Source organism: Xiphophorus couchianus, chromosome 8 (genome assembly GCF_001444195.1).
Source record: "Xiphophorus couchianus chromosome 8, X_couchianus-1.0, whole genome shotgun sequence".
NCBI classification, from domain to species: Eukaryota; Metazoa; Chordata; class Actinopteri; order Cyprinodontiformes; family Poeciliidae; genus Xiphophorus; species Xiphophorus couchianus.
Window position 1 is genome coordinate 21,284,185 of NC_040235.1, and position 13,192 is coordinate 21,297,376.

At 37.2% G+C, this 13,192-nt stretch overlaps 1 protein-coding gene across 3 annotated transcripts in view; it reads left to right on the top strand.

Moving 5' to 3' along the window:
* The window catches only part of fibcd1b (fibrinogen C domain containing 1b), a 156,305-nt gene that overhangs the window by 103,267 nt on the left and 39,846 nt on the right, over positions 1 to 13,192 (top strand). For all 3 annotated transcript variants that reach the window (XM_028024789.1, XM_028024787.1, XM_028024788.1), the window contains one exon: positions 2,800 to 2,896. In XM_028024789.1, coding sequence (XP_027880590.1) covers positions 2,800 to 2,896 — 97 coding nt within the window. The remainder of the gene's footprint in view (positions 1 to 2,799; positions 2,897 to 13,192) is intronic.

A 13,192-nucleotide genomic window follows, 5' to 3' on the forward strand; every position in this document is an offset into this window, starting at 1 on the left:
GACCGGGGGATGATGAGGGTAAAGTGGAAGCAGGTAGTAAGATAGGAAGGGCCGTTGCTTGAAGGCAGAAAAGTTGCCTCATCTTTTTTAGGGAAGTCCTACTTTCTGCTTAATCATGTGTATAAAACTTAAAAAAAACTTGACACAATAAATCTGTGAAAAGGAACAGGTGGGCTAGACTTCATGTCTGCTTGCTAACCTTTGGCCCCCTCATGAGATTTCCACAACAAAGGAATGGTGGATTGACATCACTGCAGCTATTCCACTGCAAACCTCATTAGTGGGGGCTGTATAATAGCGTTTGATTGCAATTTAAAGAACAAAATGCCAATGGATGTAAACAACCTTTTTGTAAGCCTTATAACTTTTGATTTCACCTCCTCTTTCAGTTTAAAATCTTTGTTGCACCTTATTTAAGTGAGGATAACTATGTTAAAATGAGCATTTACTGTCACTGAACAGTAAATGCTCAATAAAACACAGTCCATTCAATACAACCGTAAGAGCGATGTCCTTCAGGTTATATCCTCACAGTAATGAGAAATGCGACTGGGCAGTCAGTGTGCTACGGTGAGGGCATTGTGAAGAAGGTTTTGTTTGTTGTTTTATTGGTGGTACATGAATTTTGTAAGCCAAGTGACTATTCTTTACAGGTCAATAAAACCTGGTTTTACCCCAATGCATGAACCGCTGCTATTTTAACAAAGCCCTGTGGCATCTTTGAGGGTTGCACAAGGTTTCCTTTGTTGTCTATAATCTTAAGCTTCAACTGCAGCAATATAACACACCAAGACCAACTTGTCTCGTAGTTTTCAGGAGTTTTAACTGTGAACAAAAAAAAAACAAAACAAAGAATCATGACAGACTGGATGGTAACGTTATTGCACTTTAAATTCACCACGTTATTTGAAGTCCGCTGCTAGATAGATAGCTCTGTTTTTCGCCTCCTCTTACTTTCTTTTTGTTCTGTTGGACAAGATTAAGCCAGAGCCTGCTTGCAGTTTCTATCAGAGATTTAGACAAACGTATCATAAGCACGAATGTAATATTAATTTCAGGCTTTTAATTATACATATGAGCTATTCTCTTCTCTCGGTGGCCTCCTACAAGATAGAATCACAAAAACAAGATGGGGTGTACATGAGTAGATTTATTGCAAAACCTTTTCCAGCAGCACTTAATAAAATTATAAATACAGACTCAGGAAGAGGGGAGGACTAAATTATTTTGTCACAACCCCAAGAAGAATGATTAGAAAGCACAAAACAATTCTGTTTTGCTACTGTGTGCTGTGAACAAGGTGGATGCACTTCCTCAAAACTTTTTGAAGTTACTGCCAATCCAACAGCTACACCATTGAACAGTACAGCTGTGTTAGAAAAACAGGCAAATAATCCCAAATACCCATAAAACGATTTCTGGCATGGATACATTTGGATAAATATATACCTGGAGTTGCTCTGATTTTAATCCCATTGAAAATGTATAAATTATTCTGAAAAATGGTTGGTTAATTGGTTGGTTCCTGCTCCAGAAAAACAAACAATTAATGTGAAGTTTACAAATTCAAATATACAGCTAACATTATATCAGAAATGTGTTCATGGCTACATGTGATCAAGGTGCAGTTTTCAAATAAAATTCATCCACACACTAAAGGGGGTGTAGTATGTGGATGTTATTGTGTATGTAGACTATATTACCAAATGTATTTGATCACCCATCCAAATAGTTGAATTCAGGTATTCAGTCTCTTCAGTCACAGTACTTTTTTTACTAAGCACATGGATATGCACACTACTTCCAGAAACACAGGATGCGTTTTCCTCAGAAGCCCAGCAAATTGAAGTAAGGCAAGATGCTAGGATGTCGCCTGTATATGCCCATTTGTTCCAATTCCAAGATTTGTAATGACAGTGTAACAATAAAGGTTAGAAGACAATCATTTTTGATGTGATATAAGTAATACAAAATTTACGTACCCTTCATGTTGGCAAAAAAAAAAAAGCTACACGTATGAAGATGATGTGGATAAATGATGATTAACATATTTCAGAAAAAGGCTGTTATGTGGGATAAGGGGGTAATGTGGGTAATTGCTGCCGCTCAGCTGGATTTCTTTGTCGGTGCAGATGTTGAAAGAAAAAATGGCTGTATGTGCCATCTGGTACTTTTTGGAATGTTAGGGGATTATTCATGGTGAAGACGCGCCGTCTCAAGGAATTTCGTTTGCTTTTAAAACATTTGCACACCCCTCTAATCGTAGCTCCCCAGTTATATTCATACATTTTCCTCTTGAGGAACATGTTTCTCATTTCCTTTCATCAGCTTGTCACGTCAGCAGTTTTGGTTGATATTTTAATAGGAGACGCTGATGCATGTGCACAGGGTAAAGCAAAATCTCCTATTTGCCTATAATTGCAACTTTTCTTGCCTCCTACTAAAGTATTTGTGTGTGTGCCTGCGTGTTCAGAATCATTGTTTTAGGAATATAATCTCTGTTCTGGGATCTCAACAAAGTATGCAGATTCTATGGCAATTTGTTTCAAAGTCAGTCAAGATTTAATGGATTCCCTTTATTAGCTTCCAACAAATTGCCTTTTTAGCGGCGAGAGCGTTTGCATTATTCATTAGCGAAAGAGCAAGCATTTATGAGTTCATTTAGTTTAGTTCTACTTGAGCTTAGCGACGATCAGTGGGACAGAGAATGACTCATCATAAAGGATGATGAAGCGCTCTGTGTGAGATGAAAAGCCATCTGACCTCTTTGTCTCTCGTCTTGCTGTCTCGATCATTTAGGTGATTCAGCGCAGGGAGGACGGCTCGGTTAACTTCTTCAGGGGATGGGAGTCATACCGTGAAGGATTTGGCAAAATCACTGGAGAACACTGGCTAGGTAAGTGAATCATTTAGTGTTTTTTGGCACTGTGTGAGAAAACGCATATGTGCAATGGGGCTTGCAAATTCAAGTGAAGTGAAATCACAAAAGGTCGGATTAGGTTGGATGCACTGCACCTTTAGCTACGACGTTATAGTGACAGGCAGCAGAAGCGCAGCACTCTACCTCAGAGAGAGAGAAGAAAGTAAGTTAGTAAGACAAGACAGAATAATATCCAACATAAAACAAATAGTTGATAGAGAATATTTATTTTAAATTCTTGTCGTCAATAATTTCATTGTGCCTTTAAGACTGTATCAATAAGGAAAGCCACTTTAGAAACAGCTTTAATAAGCATAATACATATTAAATACAAGATGTCTGTACAACAACAAATTTATGCCTTCTTGTTTTGCTTTTTTTTTCTTTCTTTTTTCATATGCCAAATGCACCTCAGAATGATTTCCTCTTTTAGTGTTACAAACATTTCAGTGATTAATAATTTCACTGGCACCACATTACATTTGTCCTGAAATTTGACAAGGAGAAACTGCCAACAGACGAATGCCTTCATCTGTAAAATTGAGCTTTTCCAAAGCCAAATTCTTCAGCTCTTCACCACTCAATAAATGGTTTATTTTATTTTATTTTTCCAAAGACGGGACTAGTGTCCATCATCGTCCTTTTTTGAATCGGATGCAGGTTTGTACTCGGTGGGAATAGGCATTATGTAATGCAGCACTTGTAGATGTTTCATAAATGCAGCTACTGGACCTTAGTTCAAGACAGTTCAGCACTAGCTGCATTATTTTGTGTTGCACTGTTTTGTATCTTCTGGACATGTGAATTGAATCAGACTTCCATATTACAAATGACATGCACTGTACTTAGTCTCATCATCATATATATGCATGATATCTGAGAAGGGCATAAGACATATAATAATAAAAGCTTTAAAGACATGAAATGTCTTTAAAACAATTTATGTAGCTCAAGATTGCAGTCTGGGTTGAAATTATAGAGATCAGAATTTCATAATTTAAATGGTTATGGGGATGAAAATGAAAGAAATAGCTAACTAGGCTTGCACCAGCTTTTGTTTCCAAAGTCTACAAGTACCTTTGATTTGACATACTCAACAAAAGCAACAATACATACAAACAAATACAACATGACAATATTTTTAATGTTCTACTGGACATTTAAAACAATTTTTTGGAAGCCTAATGTGTTTATGGATTCACTCAAAGTACTGAAGTTAGATTGTGTCATTACGGGGGGTCAATGCAGATACAACAGCTGTCAGAAATGCACGTCCCTGGTAAAATGAACATTTTTGTGATGCAGAAAATTGTGATAAATAAGGTGGTTGCAGCACCTTGCTTTGGGGTTGCTCTTGTTAGATCTTGCTGAAGTGTCTGTCAAAGCGGATGAAGTTATAAATAATTAGAGATGCCTTTACTTGTCTGCAAGAAAACAGAAAGTGAAGAGGGATTTTGTTCTTCAGTATTACAGTGAGTCCAAGTATATGTAGAAATCATTGAAACAATTACTTATTGATAGGAAATGTAGCATTTCTTGTTGTAATGTTCATTTTAAAATGAGAGTAGTTAGATCTTCTGATGCATTTTAAAATGTGTACCGGGATTGTTTCTATTTTAATATTTAAAACAAAAATGTTATTGTGCACAATTAGCAAACATCAGAAGTTCCAGTGTCAGAGACCAATCAAACTAGCTGCATCTCATCACAACATTGCTAATTATCACTTCACTAATGCATTGGTTAACTGTCCACTGTAGTTAACAAGTACTGAAACAATCTTAATGATTTCAGATGAGAATCTCTTGGATGTTAATCACATGATGATAGTCAAACACCAACTCTTGCCGTCCTGATCCCAGAATCTGTGGACTGCCCACTCACCACATGCCACACATACTGTGACTGCTGCGTAATTCATGGCTAGCTGAAACAGTGAAGCTGCTATGGCGAAGCTGATGAAGTGCCTTCCTGTCATGACTCACTTTAAACAAACTTCCAGAAAAGCAATTTATCTCATGGGATATAGAAAGCTTCCTTCTATACAAGATAAATATTCAAGGAGCATTCACAGGAAAAAAAAAAGTAAAGTGTCAGTAATCCACAGCGCCATTCAGAAACAATTTCATATCTTTTTACACGTAACTGCCAATCTAAAAAGCAGCCACAGATCAGCATTGATGCTTCAGTGGAGCAGTAATGAGCTACTTTATCACCAACTTCCTTCCGTCTTCATCTTTGTAGTTCGCTCAAGTTCACACTGGCAGAATAATTAGAGCTTGAAAAAGCCTATTTCAGGACGAACACACAGTTGGTCATGGTCAAGGTCATGGACGTACCACAGCATCACTGAGGTTCTCTCCCATTAGCTCTGTAGATTAAAGCCCTCCTTCATACATGCAAAATATTATTTTAGCATAAATCCATGGATCTTAATAAGTGTCAATTGGCAGCTTGGCAGGCTGTCATGTTTTTTTTTTTTGTAATTTATGTATCATTCAGTTGTCACTTCAGAAGAAGAAAAAAAATTGGAAGTCATAAAATGCGGGTGGGTTTGAAATTGATATTTTATTTTTAGAGATAAATTGGTAAATATATATGATATTAATGAACTCTAAGAACCTGTTTATTATCTCACTGTTAAGCAAAGATATTAACAAAAAGCAATAATTTTGACATGTTAACTGATGGGTGATAATAAAATAATAAGCAAAATCAGAAAAGACAACTAAGCTCAACAGCATACTAAACCCCTAATATATTCCTGTTTGATTTAAACACACTTTTATATAACAAAGGGCATTCAGTTTTCTTTTTTCGTGTGGATGGGCCTGCAAAGTACAATGACTGCTTTTCTGCTTAAGTAGTTGACCAATTAAAGTACTTAAATCACTCCTCATTAGCAAATCAACCAAAATGGGTGCTTTAAAAGGTCACAAATTACATAACCACACATGCATTGAAATATTTTCTTGTGACCTAATCAGCCTATTTTGCACAGGACCAGGGTAGGATCAGCCGTACGGAAATAAAATCCAATTTTTGTTCTTCTCTGTGAATTAGTACAACGCTGTTTGGTGTAGAAGTTTTTAGAGGTAGTAAAATCCTCTATGAATGAAACTCTAAGAAAACAATCAGCGAATACAGGTTTTCACATTTAGTAATTCAACAATGTAAATAATATGTGTACCTTTAAAAAAAAAAAAAAAAAAACAGCGCTACATTTGTGTCACACCTGTAGACCTCGGTGAAATTTCAACCTGATTCTTAGAAATGGTTTTGTTCTTGCTATGTAAATAAAGCAAACTCCAGATTCTTACTGTAATCTCATTCTGCAAAGTGTTACCTACAGCACCTGCAAAACACGTCCTTGGTGGATGTAGGACTGCTTGTATAGTTTACAGCGTTTGCAGAGTTTATATGAATTAATGGAGATCTATGACTCTGTGCTGACCTGAGGGCTATTACAATATGCAGTCCATAATAAAAAAACATGTTTAAAGTGCCAGCTAGTTGTCCCTGTGGTACACTGTAGAAACTCGGTAGGAATGTGGAAGGCTCTGGGTTTAGCGGACTGAATTTAAATGAGCCAGCAGGCTACTTTGAACCTTTCAGAGTACCCTTGCTCATTCAGGTTGTGCTGTTGTCTCGTCACCCCCATCATCGATTACCCTTTGGGCAAAAATGAAAAATGGATTTATGCTTGCCTGCAGCCTAGGCAGACATTCATTGCTGTTAACTTCCTCCTGACCAAGATTGGCCACTTTTGTCATCACCTGTTTCTGAAGGACAGCGCATTTCTCATTACCTTATTATCCTGTTTACTCTGATTCTCGTTGGATCTAGTGAATTACTAATATACAGATACGTATTACCATTCGTGATGGGAGAAACATTACAACCAAAAGGCAAAAGAAAAAAGAAAAGCAACAAGACGCCTGTCCTTCAGCTGACTATGTCAAAGCGCTCAACTACTTTATGCATTTAGTGTTTAATTGAAAAGGAAGAATTTCCCCTGCTCCGAGATCAGAAAAGATCGCCTAGTTTTTTGCTCAAATGTGAAAGTCATTTCTGTTTTCACAGCAGTACCAAGGCAGAGGCGAGGAGGCCAAAGAAGCACTGGATTAAACTGTTATTAGTCCATTAAATGGAAATCAATTCTTATTACAGCATGGTTGTTACTCAGACGGTGTCATACTCTGCTTTTCTGGTCGAGACCCCTGCCCTCACAAAGAATGCTGAAGAGAGCCACGGGTGACGCTTTTTTTTTTTTTCTGCCTCCCACATGAGCGGTGGAAAACTGTCAACTCGAACACGCTGGAGGAATTGAAAGACATAGTGTGTTTGAAACTCAGCTAAAAATCTGTTCCTAAATCCCAGAAAAGAATATAAACCAGAAACTGCAAGAAGGGAAGTACATACTGATCACATGGTTTCTGAGTTTTCCTCTATAACTTCATCACAAACTTGTCATTTGTCTGCTGTTATTGACTGTGAATATGTAATAATTTTGTTTTTCAATTTTTTTATTTTACTTTTATGTTTATTTGTATGTCATCTTTGAATTCATGCAAAAACTCATATGTTAACATGCATTTTTTCCATCAAAAACATTTTCAAAATAATTTTTGCAATACTGCTGAAGCTAAACAGAAAGAAGAATATGATATAGGCATGCTCCATAGATAAGTACAAAAACTGAATGCATCCTCCTGTCTGACACTCTGAAGTGGGACACAGCATTTCTATTGTCACTTTAAAAGCTGTTAAACAGCCATTTTTCCAAGGCTGCTGTTGGCTTCACGATGTGTAATATGGGTTTAAATTAGTCTGATTTAATCCCAGGGAGGGTAACCTAGATTTCCAGGTGTCCTGCTAGAGAAGCAGAATTGGTTTGTGGTGGAAGCTGCATCTATGTATTACAGTGAAAAGACATTTCTTTGTGAGTTGTATGTTTTTGTTTTTCTTCCAATTTTGCTGCGTTTCTATCATGCGTTTTTTTTTTTTTTTTTACTGGTGTTTCATCTGTTGCAAGGACATTTTTTATCAGGTGTCTTGTTCACCACTTTTTGAACAAAAAAGTCTTGCTTTTTGTAGAGACTCATTAATCTCTTCATTAAAGGTGAATCAAACTTTGCATTTCTACTAAATTTAAGGGGTAACACTTTATATTACATCCCTACTTAACTGAGGTTGATTGCCTTTTTACCTAATAGTTTGAGAAATTCTGCCATAAATTACTATTGTCTAACTTCTTTGAGCCATATTCAGTTTTGTGAGCTCACGGACCAGATTCATTAATATCCCTCACTATATTTTTCTTTTTTCTTATACTTTGCTTCTATTTGGGGGTTTTTGGGTTTTTTTGGTATCTCCCAGAAAAAGCCCATTTTAAAAGCATTTCGGCATTCTACTGTGAAAAACTGGGATGTTTTATAACAAATCAATATAAATTAGCATATAATTGTGAGGTGGAGGACAACTCTGTCACAGCTACAGCTGAAATTCTTTGGGGAAGTCTCTATCAAATTTGCACATAATAAACCTAAAATGTTAGTGTATTCTTCTGTGCGTGGTGACTCAAACAGACCGGATGAATTTAGTCTCCAAACAGCATTGTTTTAAATCCTTGGTGCAGATTCTAAATGTTCTTTGAGTGGCCAACATTTGACCTAAAGGATTCCATTGTAGCCCAGCGATATGTTCAGGGTCATATCAGATTCCTGTTTTGTCTTGTGTTTAACTCAATCCATCTCGCCATCACCTTCAGCATCTTCACTGCATTGTTCTACTACCATTGTGTGTGTAATGCTGTCCTTGCCAAGTACCTTAGGTAGTGAGCCGTGTCTTGGTGAATTTTATTTAAGTTGAACAGTGGTGTGTGTGAGATGTTCAAAATTTAACATTGTTTCAGAACATAACCCCACTTTAGTATTTTTCACAACTTTTTCCTTGACCTGTCTGCTGTTTCTTTATCTTCATGAAGCTATCTGCCCACTAATTATTTTCAAAGTACTGCAAATTATTTTCATGCAAATTGTATCTACCACTTTAATTCACCTGTTCTTAGAACTATATGATGTTTCCATTTTGCTTTCCTGACTTCAGATGGTTTTATTTCCACCGCGACAAGAACAATCTCTGATTCCTGAAAGACAACACCTAAGCTAATCTTACATGTGCTAAAACTGAAATGTTTGCAGATGTCTGTGTTTGAGTTGTGGAGTGAACTGTGGACATTTCTAGTAGTATGTATCATAAGTGCACTGACTTTTGCTGCTCAGGACCATCAGAGTTAGGCATTACAACAAACAGAACAGATATGCTTTTACATCTAAAGCTCCATCAGTGAGTATAAACACACCTGATTAAGGTTGACTCTACTCGGTAGACACAGTTATCTCGCAAAGTGTGTTTACTCTATTATGCCTTCTCGGCTTTATATTTTAATATATTTTACATTATGGGAGACGGATGTGCCTTTCTGACACTGAAAGTAGGAGCGTGTTGATGTTATGATATGATATAAAAGCTGTTGCTCTTAGTTTCAAGCTGTTTCCTTTAGCCTTTTTGTTTACTGAAGGAGATGTTCACCTTTAATCTGGTTGTGTTTATATGCCTGGGCAGTTTGGGTTGCTTGGCTGCCCAGACACAGAGGATGGAATCAGAAAACACAAACCATGCCCTCATTATTTACTCAGCAGAATAAACCTCCGCCAGTGTCTGCATGAATCCTCACCGTATTCTAAGTATCCCACAATGGACTGCATTGTCAAAGTATTGAAGGATGCTAAGCGCTTTGTCTTCCATTCAGCTCCTCATCAGCCCTACTCTTTCAGCCCCAAGACTATTTTAGGAATAAGGTTGCTTTATAGTAAAAAAAGACAGAACTTCATCAGGCGAATCTTTAATATCCAAAGATGGAGATGAATAACAATAAATCCAGCCACACTGGAAGGGAAATAGCTCAAAAGGAAAAACAGAAATCATACCTATCGCTGCCCCCCAGCCACTCCCTGTGCAGCCTCCAATTTCAGCTGCCTTCCCCTGACTCTTCAGCACAAAAAGCCCTAGGCCTGCAGTGACAAAGTGGCTGCTGACTTCACACAGATCTTCAGTTGAGTGAAATTCTATTTTGCTTTAAATTGTCCTTGATAGGCCTGAAATGAAAATCTGAAGAGAAAAAGAAGTGGCGAGGAACCTTTTTTTTTTTTTTTTGCTTGGATACTGATTTAAATTCTGTGATCATTTAAAAGCATTATGTATTTTAATGTATGTAGTGGATTTGTGTGGAGAGTTTGGAATTGATCAAGAGGGAGACGATAACGCTAGAGGTGTCATTGCAGCTTTGTCTTTTGGGTTTATATACAAAATATGTGGCATGCACTCCTTAAATGAAACACGGTGGTGGTAGCATCGTGGTATGGGCAATTTTCTTCAACAGAGACAGAGAAGCTGGTCAGACTGAGACAGAGGTTCAACTTCTAGCAAAATACACCCCAGACTGCAACTAGCCTATCCCTGTATTACAATAGTCAAGTAAAAGTGTAGAAGAAAATTCAATTCAGTATCAGTCATGAGACTTGAAAATTGCTGTTTGTGCTTTACATCCAATCTGACTGAACGTGAGCTGTTTTGTAAAGCAAAAAAAGTTAACACTTAGATTCTACTGCTGCCAAATCTGGTTCTGCAAACTATTGCCTGAGGGGAGACGACTACAAATATGTCTAAAACGAAACATAATTAAATTTCCAGTTTACAAGAGTGCACTACTTTGTAGTGGTCAATCAAGTACATTCCTAATGAGATACATTAAGCTTTGTGGTTGTAATTTAACATTTACAAAGAAAATCAAAGGATATGAATATTTTTGAAAGGCAGAGTGGATTTTTTTGTTGTACCTTCCCAAAAAATGCAACAAACTACTGCAGCCAAATAAAATAAAATGGAATAGAAATACCCTTTATCGTCCAATATGTGGAAAAAGTCCAACAAGTATCAAAAAAAGAGATTGGACCTACATCCAGTGTGATGTGTGAACCGGTTCAAATGCAGCTTTTAGATTTGCACACATGCCCCCTCTGATAATGAGTCACGCACTGATGTTGTTAGCAACACTTATGGTCATTAAATACAGAATCAAAGCAAAACCAGAAAACACAGAGATGAGAGCTGAAGATGGAACCTGCAGAGCCTGTCATGTCTTCGGCTTGACGATAAAAAGAAAAATTGCAGATTACAGTTTCATCTCAGCAGGTGAATTTGTCTGTTTTGTTTAGCTTCATTTTAAAGTGAGCCAAGTATTTCCTTGTCATGTCAGTTTCTTGTTCCTTATGCATAATGAAGATCTACAATGCACAAATTAGAAGCTGCGGTATTTATAAGTCAGTGCTTCAAAAATGATCGACATCAACAGCAAGGCTGCATGCTAAGATCCATTGACCTTCCTCAGCCCACATGTAAGACTTCTGCTTTGGATCAGGAACTTCCATTAATTCTTCAAGCTGTTTTTCTAACTGATTCCAGATATGGGAACACAAGTCCATGCACAGCACAGAATAAAAATAAAGAAAGTATAATAACTTAAAGCTATGTAAAGAGGACGAGCAGAGGGTGTTTTTTTTGTGCCGCTTCTGGAAGGTCATCCTTAATTATTAGTGTAGATTTTCACTTTTTCAGGCTGTGGTGAATCCTGTGTGTAGGACAGCAGGACTTGCTTTTCAGTTGCTCAGACATATAACCTTTCCTCAATGACCTTCTCTTCCAGCTGACTGCGCTGGCATTTTTCTCAAGCGGTTTTAAGACAATCAGTGTCCAGGTTCTCCTGATTTCCCCAGAATGTAAATGCTGAGAACATTGTACCAACACAATGGTGAGGAGCTGTTTCACTTCCAGTAGCACTGGTCCACTGTAGGTTTCTATATTGTTTTCTCTATTATTCAGTTTGTGGATGGGACAGTAGATGGGGAGGGATACCTCCAAATTCTTCAATTTACCGGTACTCAAATCCATAGCTGGATTATTGTAACGTGGACACAGCTGGGTGTGTAAACAGAACAATGATTCCCAATGCACATCAAAAGTGGCTTTGAATGAGTTAAACAGGTTAACATTAAGCTTTTGGAATAATCTCTAGACATTAAGCTATTTATAATGGAAGGACTGTGTTTAAAACGTTTTTGTGTCAGAAACAAGCTAAATCCAATCTACTAATTCTGTCAAGAAAAGTAGAATAAAAAATCCAGGAATAAATCTGGATTTTTTTAGGCGCAACTTGTCTAAGGACAAAAATTAGCGTGGGTTGAGTGTATATTATTCCTGCTTGTATATGTAATTTGGCATGAGGGCGAGAGCAAATCTACAACAAAGTCAAACTCAGACACCTGATTCACGTTTTATGTATATATAGATATATAAAATTTGTGAAGTTGTATAATTACTTTACTCTCAAATGTTCAAATGAAACCCAAAAGTCGGAGTTTAAACTTTGTCACGCTGTATGAAACACAGCTTACTGTCCTGTCTCCAAGTACTTTACTGCTGTGTCAGGGATGAGAGCTAAATGAGAGTCCATTATTAACTAAATATAATTATCTACAACTTGAGGGCAAACAAGAATCTGCTCCAGAAGTAAATAGAAAAGATACCTTTAACTTGGACTGTGAGGAATAAAGTTTATTTCCTTTGCAAATTTTCCAATAGATGAAAAAGCAGCTGTTTATTCACACCAATGTGCCAAGACTAGCAAGTGAGCTGTTACAGGAAACACATAATTCATCTTAGTAAGACGTGTCCTAAATGATACCTTCTGGCAAATAATTCAGATTAACTGACGGAAGGGGACCAATATAACACTCCCACACTGTCCTTCTGCTGTATTTGCAAGATCTAAACTCTACTGGTGAAATAAATACCACATGATAATTCCCTTTTTCTGAGAATAATCTAATCCCTTTTTTCACATCACAGTAATGTTTTCACTGGAAAGCTCACTGCAAGATCTCACAGGGCAAAACGACGACACATGTGGCCATATGGATTGTTTTAATCTTAGAAAACGCTGCTAATATAATTACTCAGCTGTATAATAGGCCAGCTGTAGAAGACATGAGCTGAAAATTAAATTCCCTTTAAAAAGATAAAACAAAACAACAGCAAAAAATAGATGCAGCCTGAGGCGGCTGGAGCAAAAAGTGAAGTAAACTGCAATGGGCTTCATCCCCTTTATTTTTTTCCCAGCTTTTGTCATTTTCTATAACAAGAGTTCCAAAT